The following is a 19,934-nucleotide window of genomic DNA, read 5'->3' as shown; positions in this document are numbered from 1 at the left end:
ATAGCGTATTGAAAAGCAGAGACATTACTTTGCCAACAAAGGCCTGTCTAGTCAAGGCTATGGTTTTTCCAGTGGTCATGTATGGATGTGAGAGTTGGACGGTGAAGAAAGCCGAGTGCTGAAGAATTGATGCTTTTGAACTGTGGTGTTGGAGAAGACTCTTGAGAGTCCCTTGGACTGCAGGGAGATCCAACCAGTCCATCCTAAAGGAGAGCAGTCCTGGTTGTTCATTGGAAGGAATGATATTGAAGCTGAAACTCCAAAACTTTGGCCACCTCATGCGAAGAGTTGATTCATTGGAAAAGACCCTAATGCTGGGTAGGATTGGGGGCAGGAGAAAGGGACGACAGAGGATGAGATGGTTGGATGGTATCACTGACTCGATGGACATGGGTTTGGGTGGACTCCGGGAGTTTGTGATGGACAGGGAGGCCTGGCGTGCTGCAATTCATGCGGTCACAAAGAGTCGGACACGCCTGAGCGACTGAACTAAACTGAACCATGTGTCAAATAGATAGCTGGTGGGAAGTTGCTGTATAGCACAGGGAGCTCAGCCCAGTGCTCCGTGACACCTAGGAGGGTGGGATGGGGGGAGGGCTGGGCGGAAGGCTCCAGAAGGAGGGGACGTGGGTGCGCCTGTGGCTGGTTCACATGGTTGTACCGCAGAAACCAACACAACATTGTAGAGCAAGCCTCTGATTAAAAATTTTTAAAACTTTAAAAATAAATTGTACTGATTATAAAAATATGAATAGCTTACAATTTATAACTAATGATAAAATATACAATGCTTTTTATCTCAAAGTCCATTTAGCCAGCTGGCTCTCATAAAACGCTTTTGTTTTCACTAAGAAGAAGCAAGAATTAGTCGTTCAGTCGTGTCCCACTCGTAATTTTCACTGATTTTCCTTTATCCACAGCCAACCCCTGGCTGCAGTTCAACCACAGTTTTACAGTTGGAATTATATCTCAACCCGTTCATTCTGTTTCCAAGTTTGTTCATTAAATCTGACATGTAATCTATTAAACTATTTTTCACCATCATTAAACTAAAACTTCTTTCAATTTCAGCACTAGACAACATACTTTTAATTTTAATCTTCACAATTAATGTTTTCTCCATCACTTTAACTCCAGACCATCAAAAAAACAACAAATCAACCTCTGGTTTATAGCATTTGCTGATTTCCACAGTGTAAATAGTCCCACTATGATTGATCTCAGGCATTCCGTGGGACACCTCAGCATACGGCATTAGGAACCACTATTACACAATCTCCCCATACACACACACGGACACTTGGTATAAATTACCTCAAGAGTATGGAGAATTAATGTAGTAAAATAATGAGGAATGGTTGAATTTTGATATTTAGTTCCTTTGTTTTTTTAATACAATTTAAGTTGAATAATGGTCGTGTTTAGCAGCCAGCTTGCAAGACCCCTGAAACTCAGCACCTTGAGTCCACACGAGCCGCCCCCACACCCCAGCGCCGTTGCCCCAAAGCCGGCCCACCGCGGGTGGGGTTGAGTATTTGCTGAATCGTGCGTGAGGACCCGTGTCCCCACCGGGGACACAGACCCAACTAGATTCCAAACCTTACCCAGTTCTAACCTCTGGTGCCTGAGCTCCCTGTCAGGGAAGTGTATTGTGTCCATATCTGTGGAAGGCGTGTGGGAAATGGACTCTTTTCTATTGTGTGTCAACAAGTAGATAAGGAGAACTGAGCTCTCAGGAGCCTTCTGAGCCCAGAGCTGGCAGCCGCCTCCCTGGCTCCTTCCTGCACCGCAGACCCCGTGGGACAGTTCGGGGTCTCTGCAGTGATGTCAGGAGGGCTGGTGGGTGCAGGGTCCTTAAAACGACACAGCTCAGTAACGCCTTCTCTTTCTCTCCAGTCGGATATCTACTTCACAGCAACCGCATCAGCGAACGAGGTCTCGTCCGGAGGCAGCTCCAAGGGGGCCAGTGCCCACAATTCTCCTCAGACACCCCCAGGCCGAGATACTCCAGTGTTTCCTTCTTCCCTGGGGGAAGGTGAAGTCCAGTTTTTACTGTCTTATGATAGACATTTTTGATCCGTTCTGATTTCTCTGAAAGGTGAAAGTGTTAGTAGGTTAGTCATGTCTGACTCTTTCCAACCCCATAGATCATAGCCTGCCAGGCTTCTCTGTCCATGGAATTCTCCAGGCAAGAATACTGGAGTGGGTTGCCATTCCTGTCTCCAGGGAATCTTCTCGACCTAGGGATTAAACCCAAGTCTCCTACATTGCAGGCAGATTCTTTGCTGTCTGAGCCACCAGGGAAGCCCCTCTAGTTCATTGTCAAATACTGACATGTGATTACTGCTGAAGGAACCCACTATTTGAAGCCACAAAAAAACTTGCAGTGTGGTTGCATTCTTAAGAAACCTTGTGATAATCTCCACCCCCAAACAATTCCCATTATGAAAACAGTTGTTTCAAAGGGGAGAAGGAAGTTGAGGGTTAGAGAGACTGCCCCAGAAAGTTATCTTCCCTTCAGGAATATTAAGGATATAATCGGATTTCATAGCTAAAACGATATCATCATAAAACCCACATACTACTCAGCACCCAGCTTTCACTCCGTCTGGCTTCGCCCTTGAACCCCGCAGACCTTTGTTGTGGTTACTGCCTTGCGCTTTTCCTAACTTCTCACCACATGAATCGTCTTTATGGCTCGCTGCCAGGAGAGCTTGGAGCTCCCGAGCAGGACAGCTGTGCCTTTCTTGTCTCCTCCTTCCTCCTGCCCACGCATAACCAGGAGTGGGAGCGTTTTGTCCCATTTACCCATGAACAGGATGCCGTTAGAAGACAGAGCCAATGGGTGCCACCACTTTATTGCTCCTAATGAAACTTGGGGGCTCAGCCTGTGACATAAATTCTTCTTTCATGCTAATTATGTTGAGCAACCAGGAAATATTCTCTCATGAATAACATGAGCTCTTCTTAAAGTTCTAACATTCTTTTCGAACCCTTGTTTCAGGTGAAATTCAGTCCAAAAATCTGTACAAGATTCCACTCAGAAACCTGGTGGGCAGAAGCATCGAGCGGCCTCTGAAATCGCCCTTAGTCTCCAAGGTCATCACCCCACCCACCTCCATCGGCATCGGCATCGCGGCCATTCCTGTCACTCACTCCTTGTCCCTATCCCGCATGGAGATCAAAGAAATAGCGAGCAGGACCCGCAGGGAGCTGCTGGGTAATGGCTGTCCATTCTCATGTTTGTGACGTTTGTAAAGATACCTGCTGATGTTATCCGCAGGTATTGTTCGTGCTTAGTCATGTCTGACTCTTTGTGACCCCATGGACTGTAGCCCACCAGGCTCTTGTGTGCATGGAATTTTCCAGGTAAAAATACTGGAGCAGGCTGCCATTTCCTCCCCCAGGGGATCTTCCCAACCCAGGGATTGAACCTGCATCTCCTGCATTGACAGGGGGGATTCTTTACCACTGTGCCACTTGGGAAGCCCATTTGTGGATATTAATTATCCTCAAATGCAAAGAGCCCTATCATAAAGGATTTATAAAGAAATTATAAACTTGCACCCACACCAAGGAATACTGTACAGTCTACCCAACAACAATGATGTGTCAATCTAGATTTATTGGTATAGAAAGTGCGCAAACCATATAAAGGGCAGGGGGTGGGAGGCAGTTTGTAAAACAGTCTGTCTAGCCTGATAACAATTTTTTAAATATAAGTAATCTAAATAGGTATGATCCTAGAAAAGTGTCTAGAAGGGCTTATAGCCTGCAGCTCTCAGATAACATTTTATACTTGTATATCCAAAATGTAAATCTATCTGGGATTTTCTGCATATTTTTGTTCCCTTTTTGCATATTTGTGCTGTAGTTCAGTCATCCCCTCTCGAAGCCCCTGGGTCAGGGGGCAGGTCTGTGGGGATGGGAGCGATGTCAGGTTCCTGCTCTGCCCTCCTCTCAGTTCACAGGTGAGAGACCAGACCAGAGACACAGCGAGCGCCATGATAATCATGAAGAGGCTAGACTGTTGTAAAGGTTTTTGTTCAGAGTTGTGAAAACAAAATGAGGAAAAATGGAGGCGTTATGGCAAACCAGTAAGAACTGGTTTAAAGCTTGAACTGGCATCCGCATGGCGTAAAACTACAAGGACACACACCTGTCCTCCGCCCATGTTTCCTGACTAACTGGAGAAGGAGGTTCAGACCCCCTGACAGGGCAACCTTGACACTGGCAAAGTCAGTTGGCTCTTGAAGTTGGTCCCTTTCACTGAGCTTTTCAAATGTATGTATTGCTATTTTTAACCCACTATTCCCTAAGAAAGCTTGATCTTGCCAACTATTGTTGTATAAACCACTGCACTTTTCAGAAATTGGACCTCTGGGTTGGCTAATTACGGTTTCCAGTGGTAGGACTGTAGATTTTCTTTCCTTCATTAAACTCTTCTGAGTCATTTTTTCCAATACATATATTCGTTCTAATCAGAAACAAAAGACCTTCTACCAACAAGACAACAAGAAAATCAATTATTTAAAAATACAAACTTTTATCGTCGTTCTATCTGCCTCCATCCCCGTAATGTACCAATACCCAACCAGGAGAAAAAGGGCATTTCCTGTCTCTTGGCAGTCCGATGGTAATGACCCTCTGACCTGCGATTCTCCCCTGCCATCCAGGCCTCTCTGATGACGGTGGATCCAGGTCAGAAGGAGCACCAAAGCCCAAGTCAAAGGCCCGGAAGCGGCTGGAAGAAAACCAAGGAGGCCCTAAGCCAGGGACAGTGCGGTCCACTAGCAGTGACAGGTAAAGAGGGACGTAGCCCCTGCTCAGGGTTATGGCCCCTCAAGTCACAGGACAGCCACAAGGCCCCTTCTGCTGACTGACGGTGCGTGCGCCAGCCCTTTGGGCCAGCCGCAGCAGAGGGTCAGTGGCCAGCTCCTCTCTGAGGACCCCCAGAGAGCACAGCTTGCCAGGAAGGGTCCCAGGCAAAGGGGCAACCTCACTAGCAACCCAACAAATGCACACCGAAATACACTGAGACTTCTTTTGTTCACCAAATTGACAGAGACTTTTTTAAAACAAAAGTGCTCTCCAGTACTTCTGGTGGATCCTTTCTGGATGGCCATTCAGTATCACACATCTATGAATATTTGTTGAATCCCACTGATTTGTCCCCTGAGGTTCTCTGTGTGCCTCAGAAAACACTTTGCCTGCTTCTCTGGGGAGGCCAAGGGGGCATGTGTCCAGGCTCCATTCATTCATGCAACACACATTCTTAAAGCACCTGGCACTGAGCTGGGGGCATGAGCTGAACTGCAGGGGCTCACAGGCTGGTGGGGAAGGCCAGCCTTCCCCGGAATTTTAGAGAATTACAGCATGCCAGGGCAGCAGGTGATACAGAAGAATGAGGTGTGCCATCCATTCCATGGCTGGGGTAGGGGGGTCCCAAACATTAGGAAAGGCTGAGCCAAGTCTCATAAATCAAGCGACTGTTAGCCTGGCCCAGAGAGGAAGGCACTCACTCAGGCTTTAATCCAACACTTTCACTGAGCCCCTACAGTGTGACCAGGGCTCTGCCCTCATGGACCTTACATTTTAGTGTGGAGAAACAGACAATAAACCTGTGAACAAATAAGCAATTGCTATCACTTCCATTAGTGACCAACACTGCAAGGAAGTTTAAAACAAAGTGATGGGGGTGAGGTGGATAGAAGGTCTACTTGAGGTGGGGGCTGGGAGTCAAGGAAGGCTTCTTGGAGGAAGTGTCATAGAGCTGAGCTCTGAATGAGAAGGAGCTGGAGGAACAGCTCTTCTGGCAGCAGAACCAGCAGGGGCAAAAGCCCTGAAGAGAGAGAGAAGGAAGAAAGTGGGTCAGCTTGAGCACAGACAAGGATGTGAGGTCAAGAACAACCAGAGGCTGGACCGTGGGCTTTTGCAGGCTACATGAGTCCTTGGTGAACGAAGGAACTCCCTGAATTTGGTCAAACTGGTTTGCAGGTGTCAAGAGTGAGCATCCTGAGTGCAGGAGAAAATAGAGGGCAGTGGTGGACTGGGAGGAGGCAGAGGGGTCAACAGGGTGGGGCCTGTGATCAGGTGTTTCAGCCTTGTCCTCAGGCCATGGGAAGCCAGGGGAGGGTTTATCCCAATGTGCCTCACAAACACGTATGTGTCACCACTGACCTTTCTTTTTTCCCTTTTTTTTAATGGTGGTAAAAGTCAGATAATATAAAACATACTATTTTACCACATTTAACTGTACAGTTCAGCAGCACCAAGTACATTCACATTGTTGTGCAACTTTCACCACCATCCATCTCCTGAACATGTCACATTTCCTAAACTGCAACTCTGTCCCCATTAACCACTGACTCCCCATCTGCCCACCCCATCCCCCTACCCCAGCCCCTGGCATCTACCAATGTACTTTCTGACTCCATGAATTTGACCATTCTAGGTATCTCATATAAGTGGCCTTTAAAACCCGTAACAACCCAGGCGATCAGACAGTCTGCCTGCAGAACACAAGCTCTGTTGGGGTGGGCATCACTGCTGCACGTGCCTACCTCTCCCTCATAATGGTGGTGGGTGAGGAAGACAGGCTTTTGAATTTAGGGGAGCGGGAAACAGAGTAGCCAGCTCAGTGGTGCACCCCAGAATCTGTTCACAGTGACTTTTCTCCTCTAGGATCACGTCGAGCTCCCTGGAAAGTCCTTCCACTTCCGAAGCCAATCCCAATGGGCGTTACCAGTCGACCAGCTCCGACCCAGACCCTGTGGCCGAGCAAGAAGGCAGCCCTGTCTGGGGCAGCTGCCCCTTTCAGCTCACCGCTTTCTCGGATGAAGACATTATTGACTTGAAGTAAACAGAGTCCCAATCGAGTTTGCCATCTTTAATTTTCTTACAGAGGTTTATACTCTTTAGCCAGTTCTGACATCATTTCTCAACAAAATGTGGCTTTTAGCCTGTCCGTGATCTATTGGACCAAACCTTCTGCACCCTCGGCCTGTTTGGGTCACTCTCCAATGTCTGGTGCCATCTTTCTTGACCTTTCTTTCTTTCTGTTCAGGAACCATCAGTCCCCTTGTAATAAAGGTGGTAGATTTCATTGAGGTTTTAGATTGAAACTTTGAATAAATCAAAAATATTCATTCTTATTTACTGCAACCTTCTCTTATATTTTATATACTTAGATGGAAAAGTTATTTTTTCATTACAGTTTTGTTTTGTCACATAATGTGTTTCTTTTATTGATATAAAGAAAAGCCATTGCTTTAAAAATTTATTATAAATAAGTTTTATTTCTGCACCTCTGGCCCCTGTTGCTGTTTCAGTTCACTGTGATTGGAACCAGCTGCGTTCCTGCCTATAGACTTTTGAGAAAAACTGAATTTTTAGATCTTAGAAACTCCTGCTTCTTTCTCCTTGTGTCTCACAAAAAAATAATAAGGTATAGGAGCCTGTTAAGAGTCTCAAGATTTTGTTTTGTTTTGTTTTATTGTTACTGTGAAATCATACAACCAAGAAACAGTTACACTTCATCCTCAAAATTATCATTCTCAAATTCCCTCCTCCTGTTCTGGTCTGCTTTGCTCTCTCGCATGAATCAAATGAGTATCCTTCCTTTTATCATGTATCTGCCTTCTGTTGCTCCATCCTCAAAGTGAGAAGAAAATGTGAGTTTGGCCAAGTTTGAAGGAAACAGTGAGATATCAGTCTCTAACCAGGGGAGATCAAAGGAGGAAAACTGAGTTTCACTGACATTGTAAACTTTTTAATCTGTGTAAAGAAGATAACTTACTTTTGGCTTTAGTCTAACAGATTCCATTTTATTATATCTCATCTTGCCTATATTACCCATCAAAAGAAACTTGAGATCGTTTCCCCTGTTGAAGTGGCTCTGAGGAGTTCTTCTGCAGGTTGTTCTCACTTACTGCAGAGGTCTGTGCTGGATATGACTCGACCTGATAGATCTCACAGAAGTTTGGACCCTACCTCCTTGTGGGCCTTGCACACTGTGGGGAGAGCTCTCCTCTCCGCCTGTGGCTCAGAGAATCCCACATGATATATCTGAGCTGAAGGCTGCCTAGTCCCCTTCAGCAGAAGGCAGGAGGTCAGAGTGCTAAAAGCGCTTTTTCAGTGTGCCCAGGTGGGGTCCATAACCAAAGGAGTCTCCTCACAGTCTGTGCAGCATTCAGCATTCCTGTTCTTCTGTGTTTTGTTATGCCCTTTTCATATAAGAGGGGAAAACACAAGATCAACTACATGCTGTATCTTGACCTCACCCAAAGCTTTGCGGATTGGGTTTTACTATTTTCACTTTTCAAATAAGGAAACTGAGGTTCAAAAGGGGGAAGCAATTTGAACCTGTGATTTCTCTGACCCCAGAACTGTGCCCTGTCCCCTGTCCAACCTACAGAGCCAGGCTGAGTGCCTTGTGTCAACTGGATCTGGCTGGTGTTTTTCATGTTAAAATAATTTGTAAGCCTCATGAGCTTGTATGTGTGTCTTTCCTGTCATCTTTTTTTTTCCCCTGAAGTTTCTTGCTTCTCAGCCTGGAATAGAAAAACCAAGGGCTATTTAGACCATTCTTCCAAAGAGACTGGCAGCATCAGAGCCACCCCATGATTTGACAAGAGTCACAGATCTGAGGAGTGGATGTAGAATGGGCAAGGGGTGGGCACTACTAAACAGTTTGATGGACTTGGCTTATAAAAGGAAGGCGGGAGTCTGCTCTGGCAGCAATGTCTGCTTACAAAGGCCAAGTGAATGCTGCACACTCATGGGGAGGGAGATGACCAACCAGAGGGAAGGAGCAGGTTTGCAACGGTTCATGGCTTGGCGCCCAGTCCAGTATTCTTGCCTGGAGAATCCCATGGACAGAGGAGCCTGGAGGGCTACAGTCCATGGGGTTGCAAAGAGTCGGACACAACTGAAGCGACTTAGTGCACATACATGGCTTGGAGGGCTGGTGGCCTTAGCTAGGCTCACTGGATCACCTTGGCTACAGAAGCCTCTCTGCATACCCCTCAGGCTGAACTGCAAAGTAAACTGTCTAGTAGCAGCAGTTTGCCATTGGAATCTGAAGCATATATCCCCTCTGCAAACATCCAGTACCCACTGTCTGAAGGAGAATATCATGTCCATTGGGGAAGGAAGAGAAGTAGACAGCTGAATCACAAGCAATGACTAGTGCTGTCAATTTATGATTGGAGCACAAGATGCTGAGGAAGAACCGAGGAGTGGTTGCCTAAGTCTTGAAAGATAATACAATCTGGTGACTGCACTAATTATACTGCCTAACATTTGAGTTATCTGGAATGTGCTTGGTCTTTTCACTTGGCCCCTACAACAAACGCTCCTGCAAGATAGATACAATCATTTCCATTTAGAGATGAAGAGAAAGAGGCCCAGAGAGGGATTAGAAGCTAAGCCTGTTACTCTCTTAGTCCTGGTTCTTGCCAGAATTGCACAGCACTCCACCGCAGCTGCCTGCACTAAGGGAATGTGGCATACAAATCGCGACATTCTACAGCATCCTGACTTCTTCATCCTCGCCTCCACCAGTGACCAGGGTGCACACACGTAGAGAGACTGGCTATTAACATCCGCAGGGGACTCAAAACTGGGAGGTGTAGTATTAAGTTGAAGATTCCAAAGTCAGGATTACCTGTGAAGTGAGTGGAACTTAGAGACCGTGGAGCTCACCATTTAAGCCCAGATCAGTCACAGCTATGCGGCATGGGGGACCCCGCCCAACACGGGTCCTCAGTAGCCGAAGGTCGTGGTCGTCATCGGTCTTCGGCTCCGTAGCAGTCAGCAACCTGGGCTCTCCCGCCCTCACACTCCAAGTCTTAACCAGCACAAGAGTCGGGCTGCGGCGCCCAGGGCCACGCCTCAGCCCCGGCAACACAGCTGATCCGAGAACAGATAAGCCCTTCCGCCCGGCGGTTCTCGGTAGGCAGAGCTGCCCACGCCCCACAGCTGAGGTTAACGCTGAGCAGGTACTGCAGACCCAACCCAAAGGGGTCAGCGGCGCTGCGCAAAGTGAGGGAGGGCAGTTCCGGACGCGACCCACGTGCTCCGCCTTCGTTTGGCTTCCTAGCCCCACTGGTTGAAGCTAGATTGAGAGGCGGTTCCAGGCGTAAATACAATCCCCACCCTCCACTCTCATTGGCCGGCTTGGGTTGAGGTTTCTTACATGACCCCGCCTTCGAGCTCGCATCACCCTCCTACTGGGTGGTCGTGTAAGCCCGGCCACATACAAGCTCCGCCCCCGCCTATACATAGGATGGCCGTACTAGGGGCGGTTCCAGTGAGCGACGCCCTCCGGCTCTTTGCTTCCATTGGTCCGCTTTGACTTGAAGGGCGGCTCCTAGAGCAGACCCTAACCCCGCCTTGCGTTCCCATTGGCTGCTCCCGCCTAGAGCCGCTCCTCACTGTCTGTTGGTTGCCCTGGCCTGAGAGGCTGGTGCTGGCCGCACTCTCGGGACCCGTGACAGTTCAAGGCGTCAGAGCCGGCAGAATAAGCGTTGATCGCGGACATGACGCCTGAGGATCAAGAGGAGACCCAGCCGCTCCTGCGGCCGCCCGGCGGCGGGTGAGTGGTAGGGGGAACCCCAGGTCCGCTGGCGCGGCCTTACTCCTCCCGCTGCGCCCAGGCCTTGCCGCTCACCGACCGCCCCTGTCTCCGCAGCGCTCCCCGCGGCCGCCGCGTCTTCCTCGCCGCCTTCGCCGCTGCCCTGGGACCGCTTAGCTTCGGCTTCGCACTTGGCTACAGCTCCCCGGCCATCCCGAGCCTGAGGCGCGCCGCGCCCCCGGCCCCGCACCTCGACGAAGACGCAGCCTCCTGGTTCGGGGTGAGGCCTCGGGCTCACCCTCCTGCCTTCCTGGGACCCTCCTCCGCCCACCCCTAAGACGGGTGCCGGGACCCTCCCGCCGCTGCCTGGCTTCGGGCGGGCACGGAAACCCTCCGCCGAGTACGTCCCGGCTCCCTGAAAGGGGTCGCCCGTCTCCCCTTCTCCCAGAGTGGCTGAGGGTGGGGTGGAGGGCGAGGTGGGGCGGCGGCCCCCCGGCGCCCCCTCCCTCAGCCGGCGGTCGCCCCGCCCCCAGGCCATCGTGACCCTGGGCGCCGCGGCTGGGGGCGTGCTGGGCGGCTGGCTCGTGGACCGCGAGGGGCGCAAGCTGAGCCTCCTCCTCAGCGCCGTGCCCTTCGTGGCCGGCTTCGCCGTCATCACCGCGGCTCAGAACCTGTGGATGCTGCTTGGAGGCCGTCTGCTCACCGGCGTGGCCTGCGGCATTGCCTCGCTCGTGGCCCCGGTGAGTGTGTTTCCCCTCAGTCCGGCGCCCTGGGACCCGCGAGAAGGGGCAGAACTCGGAGCCCGATTCTCTCCCTGGCTGAGGCATCTTGGATGCCTGACACCATGCCCTTCCCCTGCTCCATCTTCCTTACACCCCCACGGGGCCTTGGAAAGAGCTGTTGTTATCCATCCCTGGTTACAGATGAAGCTTAAAGGAAGATGAAGTGAAAGTCGCTCAGTCGTGTCCGACTCTTTGCGACCCCGTGGACTGTAGTCCATGCAATTCTCCAGGCCAGAATGCTGGAGTGGGTAGCCTTTCCCTTCTCCAAGGGGATCTTCCCAACCCAGGGATAGAACCCAGGTCTCCAGCATTGCGGGCAGATTCTTTACCAGCTGAGCCACAAGTCCTTGGTTTAAGCACAAAGTCAGTGGTGGTGCTACTTCTTGAACCCCAGGTGGTGGCACTTAACAGGGCCTCTCTTTTGCTCTACAAATGTGGTGCCATCTGTGGATGGTCAACAGAAGCCTCACACGATGGCTTAGGTCCCCCTTGGCCTTCAGACCACTGGCTACAGTTCAGCAGGAAAATCCCACTGTGGTTTGTCCCCAGGGGCAGAGGCTGCTGGGACCTGGCGTGCCCCTTCACTGCTCAGAAAGCGGCCCTCCAGGCGCTCCCCCTGCTCCTCTCTCACCACCTCCTGACCCAGCACTGCCCAGGCTGCCTTTGGAGCTGGACACATCTGGTGAAACCGCAGCCCTGGGCAGAGCACCTCTGTGAGCCCATAAGGTGGGAATGATGGCGTTAGCTCGGGCCGTGGCTGTGCAGCTTCACAAGAGCCTACAAACACGGCCCTGGTGCTGGCATGGCCGGTGGAAGGACTTGGACCCTGGCAGCTGGGATTGCTGGGTGTCCTTTGACCTGCTGCTGGTCATGGGCTTGGATGATCCACCACCACCCACACCCTAACCAATCAAGACTAAAAGCAGTAGCTCAGAATCCCTCCCTTTGCACCTACCACTCATTTCAACTGCATCTGCTGGGTAACAGGCAGCAGATAGGTTGGATTTTATATCTGGATTTTTTTGGTGTTTTTTTTTTTTTACTGGGCAAAAACACACCTGACTTAGTCATGGGCATAAGGCATGGAATAACCCAGAAGCGTGGGCAAGCACTTCCTGGCTCCTGAGCCCAGAGGAAGCTGAGGCAGTCACTGGTAGCAACTGAGGTGGAGAGTTCCTGCTTTCACTCCAAGAGCACCACTCAAAGTGTGGTCCTTGGGTCAACAGCTGTCTGTCTCCTGGAGGTGGTTAGAAAGGCAGAATCTTGGGCCCAGCACACATCTGTTGTTGTTTAGTTGCCAAGTCTTGTATTTGACTCTTTGTGACCCCACAGACTATACCCTGCCAGGCTCCTCTGTCTGTGGGATTTCCCAGGCAGGAATACTGGAGAGGGTTGCCATTTTCTTCTCCAGGGTATCGTCCCCACCCAGGGATGCAGCCCGTATCTCCTGCTTGGCAGGTAGATTCTCTACCACTGGACCACCAGGGAAGCTCTACACACCTACTATGTTAGCCTTTGCTTTTTGTCAAGGGTATACAATTAAATGAAAGCATGAAAAGCTCTGTGCCCCCACACACACTCACAGCGTCCACGTATATACCCTTTAAACATGTGCTGTGAATCACATAGATGGGAGCTCTGATGACCAGGGAACTGCAGTTAGGGGCCCCCTGGGCCTGCAAGTGCCCCAGCTGAGGCTCTCCTCAGCTCTGAATGGCTGAGACTTTTCAGTTTTAAGAACCCCTGGACCCCAAGTACACTCTCATCTTAATTACCAACAGGTCTACATCTCCGAAATTGCCTACCCTGAGGTGCGAGGGCTGCTCGGCTCCTGTGTGCAGCTGATGGTGGTCATAGGCATCCTCCTAGCCTATCTGGCAGGTATGATTTTCTTATTATCTCTTGTGGTGACTGTTCATGGATGTGTGGCCATCTTACAGATGTAGAAACAGAAGTTCAGAGAGGTCACGGGACTTGCCCAAGGTCACACAGCCACTGCCCAAGATGCCACATTCCCAGACCACTTCCCTGAGAAACCTGGGTCATATTGGTCTTGTGACAGTATTCTGAGGAGAGCTGGAAAAGGTGATGTCCTCATCTCCCCAGAGCAGAAGCCCATTCCAGGAGGGTAGGGAGGGCTGACTAGTTAGAGAAGTACCTCCCTGTGCGGTGACAAACTAGGATTCTGGGGCTGGAGGGAAAGTCTTTAGCCTAAGAGCTTGGAGGGCACAAATGTGTCTCCCTCAGAATTAGTACTGGATTTGCAGCCTGAAGGAGGCAGGTTCCAGAGAACACGAGGGTCAGAGCTGGAGCCAGCATAAGAAAGCTTCCAGAAGCACGAGGAAGCTTCTAGAGGCAGCCTGGAATGAACTGGGGTAAAGGAAAAGCAGGCTTCTTATCTGACAGCCCCGGATTAGAGGAATATTCCACTTATTAGTTGTGTGACCTTGGCCTAGTCAACTGCCCCTGGGAGCCTGCTTCCCTGTCTTCAAGTGGAGATTAACCTTACCTAGTCCAAGGCTGTTGAGGGATTAAATTAACTGACGCTGTGAAAAGCGCCTGGCAGCAGGCCCCCATGAGAATTGTCAAGGGATGGCATGAGAACCATGAAGGAATGGGAGTTTGGGGCCGGATGGGCAGTGGCAGGGCCCGGGGCACGTGCCTTGTGGTTCCTCAGAGTGGACAACATGCAGGTCCATGGTCTTTCCTTTCTACCCACTTAGCATCCTGACTCTCATTCAGAGTCCTGGCCGCAGTCTAGCTGCCTTGTGCGGCCAGCAGTGTCCCAAAGCCCCTGTATAGACACTGATACTCAGGACAGTCATGTGGTGTAGTCACACCCGTAGGATTTCCTCCAGGTCATCATAAGCCACGCTTTCACTGATCCGCTTCTGTGCGTTTTGATTGACGTTTTTCAGTGAAAAGTCCCCCCTTCTTCTCTGTCCCCCTTCTTCCCGGAGGAGCCAGCCTTGCTTGCTTCTCAGTCAGTCTACCTGGAGAAGGCCTGTGCACACATGGTCTCCTGCCCCCCTCCCTTTCAGACCCATGGTGCCGTATATCACAGCAATACAGAGCGAGCACCTTTGTTTAGTGGCTGCATAAACCTTCACTGATACACCGCTCCCATTGTTTCCACACTTAACAATAGAAATGGCAGCGTCAATGACAAACCCTAGGGGAGTCCTGCAAAGACAGGGGGGTCCCCACCTGGGGACCTTTAAGCAGAGTCCCTGGGTTGGCAAGGGGGCAAGTGCTCCCCAAGAAGATCCGGGCTGGCTCACCCCGCTCTAACATCTCTCCCCCAACCCCCAGGCTGGATAGTCGAGTGGCGCTGGCTGGCCGTGCTGGGCTGCGTGCCCCCCTCCTTCATGCTGCTGCTCATGTGTTTCATGCCCGAGACCCCTCGCTTCCTGCTGTCTCAGCACCAGCACCAGGAGGCCATGGCCGCCATGCAGTTCCTGTGGGGCTCTGCCCAGGGCTGGGAGGAGCCTCCCGTTGGGGCTGAGCACCAGGTGAGGGGCTGGGAGCCAGCGCCCGGGGAGGGGGACCCGGGAGTATCACCCCTGAGGTCAACACAGCGTGGCGCCGCAGATGCACGTGTGTGTGCTCACACGCGTACACACGATGGCCCATGGGAGTGCTGTCCTGTGGGCCATACTTGGCCGGACCCAAGTCTTGGCCATTCCTGGGGAAGCCTGAGCCTCGATCTCCCTGTCTCAGGAAGAGAAGTGCCAGGCCACGTCAGAGGAGAATGCAGGTGGGGACTTGAGGACTCAGAATTTTCAAACAGGTAGCTGTAGGGCCAGGGAGAACGTTGAGTCTCTGCCCCTTACCTGCTGTGAGACCGTCCCATCTTTAACCTGAGTTTCTTCCCCTGTAAAGTGGGGTCATAGCACGTGCCTGGCAGTGGTGGGAAGGATCAGTGGGGCCGGGGAAGGTGCTTGGCCTAGACCCAGACCCAAGGCTAGTGGGATTCGGGAACCCTGGGTTCTCTGCTCAGAGAGCATCTCTGTGGATCCCCAGCAAATCAGGAAGGGACATGGGGAGGGGGGCTCCTGTCACCTTACAAATGGGGAGGCTAAAGTGATGTGGGGACCTGAAGCAGAGGCTACAGGTGGGGCTGGGACAAGACGCAGAGGCTCCCTCACTTCACCAGGCCCCAGGATGGGGGCGCTCAGAGCCGGGGCACCCTCAGGAGAGGTAGAGAGAAGCCCTGATGCCCGGTATCTGTCTGAGCAGGGCTTCCATGTGGCCCAGCTGCGGCATCCTGGCGTCTACAAGCCCTTCATCATCGGCATCTTCCTGATGGCCTTCCAGCAGCTGTCAGGCGTCAATGCTGTCATGTTCTATGCGGAGACCATCTTTGAGGAGGCCAAGTTCAAGGTAAAGAGGCCTCTGCCCCAGTCTGCCTCACCCGGAGGGCGTGTGGGTGGGGCCCAGTCTCAGGGTGCCTGCCTGACCCGCCTGGCCTGTCTCCCCAGGACAGCAGCCTGGCCTCAGTCATCGTGAGCGTCATCCAGGTGCTGTTCACCGCCATGGCAGCCCTGATCATGGACAGAGCCGGGCGGAGGCTGCTCCTGACCTTGTCAGGTGAGGCCCCAGGGGGAAGGCTCTGCCCTTTGCAGGAAGGGGGACCCAGGCCAGCCTCCCACCGCAGGCTGGAGGGCCTTTGCTGAGGTCACCACGTTGCAGGAGGAGAACAAGAGCTGAGTGTGCCGGAGGGCACAGGCAGAACTTCAGGGGAGCACTTACTCCAGGCCAGGCCTGTGCTCACAGCTGTGGCACGCCTTGACCTGGGCAGAGAACCTAGGAGAAGGTGCCCCCAGGGCCCGGTTTACAGTGAGGAAACCAACGGCCTGGGGGTGAAAAGTCCCTGAAGCCTGGGGCCTCTCTGGGCAAGTGACTACCTGAGCCAGCTTCCCCTCTTTAATGGAGGTGGTGACTGGCCACGGCGAGGATCAGTACACAATCCGAGGGAGGCTGCTCGTAGGCCGGGCCCCACCAGGCCCTTGGTGCTGCTGGGGGAGTAGGCCTGGCTGCTGGTGGTTGCTCCTGCTTCCTCAAAGCCAGGGAGAGTCTGCTTCCAGAAGCTTCTTAGGGTTGGCTGAGGTGTGAGGGCCAAGCCAGGGCTGGCAGGGCCGGCCTGGGGCAAGGGTGCCCCGGCGGGCCTCGGCTCACTGCCCCTCGCGGAAGAGTGTAGGCCGCCTGCCGGGGGCACCGTGCACTGACCCGCCAGCCCCCCGACTGCCACTTACTGGCCTGCAGGCCGCCTCCCCGTGCCCTCCCACTGCCCTGCCCACCACCGCCCTCCCCCCGTAGGTGTGGTCATGGTGTTCAGCACCAGTGCCTTTGGCGCCTACTTCAAGCTGACCGAGGGCGGCCCCAGCAACTCCTCACACGTGGATCTCCTGGCGCCTGTCTCCATGGAGCCCGCCGATACCAACGTGGGGCTGGCCTGGCTGGCAGTGGGCAGCGTGTGCCTCTTCATCGCCGGTGAGTGGGGGTGCTGAGGGAAGGTTGAGGGGGCCGCCCTGTCGCTGCCAGGTTCCTGTGGCTCCCGGGAGTCCAGGCCTGCTCAGCCTCACCCCTGAGTTTACAGCTCTGACCGTGTGCCGGGCACCAGCTCAGCCCCTCTCTGCTCCTTTCACGTCACCCCCACAAGCGCCCTCCAAGCAGGCCCCATTTCCGTGCTGTTCTATAGAGCCAAGGCCTGACGCGTCAGAAGTGAGAGGAGTGATCTAAGACCCCAGGCTGGATTCAGGCCCCGCTTCAGCCCAGGGGGTCTTCGGTGAGCCGAGGGCCTGGCCCCACAGACCTGAGCCCTTTCTTGCCCTTGCAGGCTTCGCTATGGGCTGGGGGCCCATCCCCTGGCTCCTCATGTCTGAGATCTTCCCTCTGCACGTCAAGGGCGTGGCCACCGGCGTCTGCGTCCTCACCAACTGGTTCATGGCCTTTCTGGTGACCAAAGAGTTCAGCAGCCTCATGGTGAGTGCAGGCCCTGACGGCCTCCCCCTCCCACAGTCAGCAGAGAAGTACTTTTCAGAATTACTCTTGTGACAGACTCGGGGTTGGCGGCCTTGCCTGCAGGCTGAAGCCCCACCAGACTGCGACCCCATTCCTAGTCAGGGGTACAGGGAAGCAGACGGGCTGGGGCAGGCAAGGAACCCAGGCTGTGACCACTGCGGACTCTCCAGGCTGCTGAGGTGGAAGGACAGCAGGACTGACCTCCTGCCCCACTGGACTTTGGGGACTTGGGAAGCAAGGCTGCGGAGTCAGCAAGCCTGGGCCCCGTCCCCACCTTGGCCGCTTCCCGCTCTGTGACCTTGGATGCGCTACTTCCCTTTCTCTGAACCAGCTTCCTTGGCTCAAAGCGGAGAAGGGGGACAGTGCCTTCCTCTTAGAGCTGATGGGAACATCAGTTCGGTTCCACATTTTGCCACCAGCTGGCGGATGGGCTAACGCAGACATGGTCCCAGCCTCAAGGCCTCCAGTCCACTGTGGGCCCCGCTCTGGTGCAGACAGTTAGGCCATCTGTTCAGTCGTTCTCCCCCGCTCCCCCAGGGCTCCTGATACCTGTGACATCCAGGCCTGTTTCAGGTGCCAGAGCAGCAGTGAATGAGATGGACAGGGTCCCCTTTACGACAAGGGCTGGTACGACAGTGGCCTATGGTGGGAGGATGAACCACCAGGAGGCTGGGCTGGGGCAAGGGGAGGCCGGTCATGATTGGCGTGGGTGCTTGGGGCTGGTCTGGACCCCGAAGGGCCTGCGCTGCTCCAGGGAGCTCATCAGGAAGACCAGAGCAAAGCCCTGGAGGGGAGGTGACTTCCAGGAACTTGGAGGGGACTGACAGTCAAGGAGGGAATGGCGGCAAGGGACCTAAGAGTGATCTGGCCTCACTGAGAGGCCAAGAGAAAGGCTTCAAGGAGGGAGGTGTGGGGTGGCCAGGCGCCCGAGGAAGAGGAGCTGGAGGCGGGTGGACTTTGCTTCTGGCACCTGGGATGACACTGAGGCTGGGCGGGGAGAGTGCACCGGCTGTGACCCAGGGCCTCTGCCCCCTCTCTCCTCCGCCGTGGGCCCTGAGTGTCCCCATGTGCACACACGGCCCCGTCACCACCTACTGAGAGCTTACCCATTTCCTCCGTCACCAAGGAGAGAGACCCCCTAAGGCAGCAGGGACCACAGAGGGCAGGGCCAAACTGAGCATAGAGGGAAGTCTCTGGGCCCTGGAGTCGGACCCTGGGGACGGGAGCCCAGCTGTCCCTTGATGGTGGGCCTCTGACCTGGGGGCAGTCACTTCATCACAGTGAGCTCACTGCCCCCACCGCACACCATCCACAGCTTGCACAGTGCTCAGCTCGGGCTTCTTGACAGCCCACCAGGCCCTCCTCCACATCCCTGAGCCTGAGCCTGAGCCTGGGCATGGCGGGGTGGGGCCTGGGCTCCTGGGCCCAGGAGGGCTCCTGACCTGCCGCGTCTTAACACAGCCTCGCCCCTCTCTTTGCAGGGGGTGCTCAGGCCCTACGGTGCCTTCTGGCTGGCCTCTGCCTTCTGCATCTTCAGTGTCCTTTTCACTCTGGCCTGTGTCCCTGAGACCAAAGGGAAGACTTTGGAACAAATCACAGCCCATTTTGAGGGGCGACAACAGCCTCTTCCTGTGAGCGGCTGCCCCTCCTAGCTGGACCGGCTTTGAGCCTCGGAGGGGATAGAGCCTACCTGTGACTCCAAACTGAGCCTCAGCTGGGAGCCTGGAACCCCGGAGTGTCCCCAGGGATTCAGGAGCCAGGACAGTTGCCCCTGGGAGCCTTGTCCTCTGGGGTTCCTCCTTCCTGCCCAGTGAAGCACAGGGACAAGGTTCCCAGCTGCTGGGTCCGGTTTCTACTGCTGCTCTGTGATTTGGGAGAAGGAACATCTCGGAGACGCTTTGCTGTCCTGTGGTCAGTCCTCCACAGGCCGACGCCATCATGACATGAAAGTGACAGCGGAGAAGGAAGGCTTCTTGGTTCCCGGTTTTCTGGAGACGCTTTGGAGGCTGGGTGATGGCCTGTGGTTTCTCCTCTCATGTGGCTGCATTGTCAGGCAGGAACTTTGCCAAATAAATATTTGACTCAGAGAATCAAGTCATGAGCTCTTTGTGTGGGCTGCAGTCAAGAAGGGCATTTTCTTGTCCCTCCCATAAAAGCAGGCCTCCCATGAACTCAGTCTTGCCAAGAACATCTACGAATCAGCTTCCTCGTGGTCAGCCAGGCTTGCCTTTGGCACTTGGATGTCATTTCTGGCTCCTTCCTCGGGTTCAGCCCCCTGAACCATTAGTCGGCAATTTTGATTGAGTTCCTCGTGCGTCTCTTCATATTAACTTTAATGGAGCCAGAAGTCTTTTTCAAATTACTCTTATTGTTTGTTGTATAAGTAATATATGTTTATCATAGGAAAATTAGAAAACACTGATTTATTTAATATAATTATTTTTGTAGCAGTTAACCATCTGCTAGGCACTATTCTATATTAACTCCTTTATTCAGATAAATAAAAAAAATTCACACCTGCACCTTTCCAAACAGAACCACTGTTTAGAATT

General features: G+C 53.1%; 2 protein-coding genes across 14 annotated transcripts in view; both read left to right on the top strand.

Moving 5' to 3' along the window:
• The window catches only part of GARNL3 (GTPase activating Rap/RanGAP domain like 3), a 162,648-nt gene extending 155,494 nt beyond the window's left edge, over nt 1-7,154 (top strand). For all 10 annotated transcript variants that reach the window (XM_081587143.1, XM_081587139.1, XM_081587137.1 and 7 more), the window contains 4 exons: nt 1,897-2,035; nt 3,005-3,220; nt 4,677-4,803; nt 6,685-7,154. In XM_081587143.1, coding sequence (XP_081443269.1) covers nt 1,897-2,035; nt 3,005-3,220; nt 4,677-4,803; nt 6,685-6,862 — 660 coding nt within the window. In that variant the 3' untranslated portion in view covers nt 6,863-7,154. The remainder of the gene's footprint in view (nt 1-1,896; nt 2,036-3,004; nt 3,221-4,676; nt 4,804-6,684) is intronic.
• Nucleotides 7,155-10,510: 3,356 nt separating this feature from the next.
• SLC2A8 (solute carrier family 2 member 8) lies at nt 10,511-19,469 on the top strand. Of its 4 annotated transcripts, none has more exons than XM_081587202.1 (10): nt 10,511-10,597; nt 10,694-10,856; nt 11,110-11,316; nt 13,140-13,239; nt 14,671-14,870; nt 15,598-15,741; nt 15,840-15,948; nt 16,678-16,851; nt 17,198-17,343; nt 18,864-19,469. In XM_081587202.1, exons 1-10 carry the CDS (start codon nt 10,542-10,544, stop codon nt 19,032-19,034), a joined length of 1,470 nt encoding a protein of 489 aa, XP_081443328.1. In that variant the 5' UTR covers nt 10,511-10,541; the 3' UTR covers nt 19,035-19,469. The 4 variants fall into 4 exon arrangements, with proteins under 4 accessions (XP_081443328.1, XP_081443330.1, XP_081443331.1 ...); XM_081587204.1 differs by having other exon boundaries at nt 17,198-17,378; nt 18,844-19,469; XM_081587205.1 differs by lacking the exon at nt 17,198-17,343.
• Nucleotides 19,470-19,934: the final 465 nt, after the last annotated feature.

This window comes from Giraffa tippelskirchi, chromosome 4, assembly GCF_054371585.1.
Source record: "Giraffa tippelskirchi isolate mGirTip1 chromosome 4, T2T-mGirTip1v1.2.pri, whole genome shotgun sequence".
In the NCBI taxonomy this organism is placed as follows: domain Eukaryota; kingdom Metazoa; phylum Chordata; class Mammalia; order Artiodactyla; family Giraffidae; genus Giraffa; species Giraffa tippelskirchi.
The sequence above is the reverse complement of the archived record's forward strand: the minus strand, read 5'-3'. Positions and strand labels throughout refer to the sequence as shown.

Bases quoted from the DNA above. Each gene is read 5' to 3' on its own strand.
- SLC2A8 (XM_081587202.1), top strand. From the start codon at position 10,542: ATGACGCCTGAGGATCAAGAGGAGACCCAGCCGCTCCTGCGGCCGCCC. The intron at 13,240-14,670 runs GTATGATTTTCT...CCCAACCCCCAG, and splicing joins CCTCCTAGCCTATCTGGCAG to GCTGGATAGTCGAGTGGCGC. The intron at 17,344-18,863 runs GTGAGTGCAGGC...CTCTCTTTGCAG, and splicing joins AAGAGTTCAGCAGCCTCATG to GGGGTGCTCAGGCCCTACGG.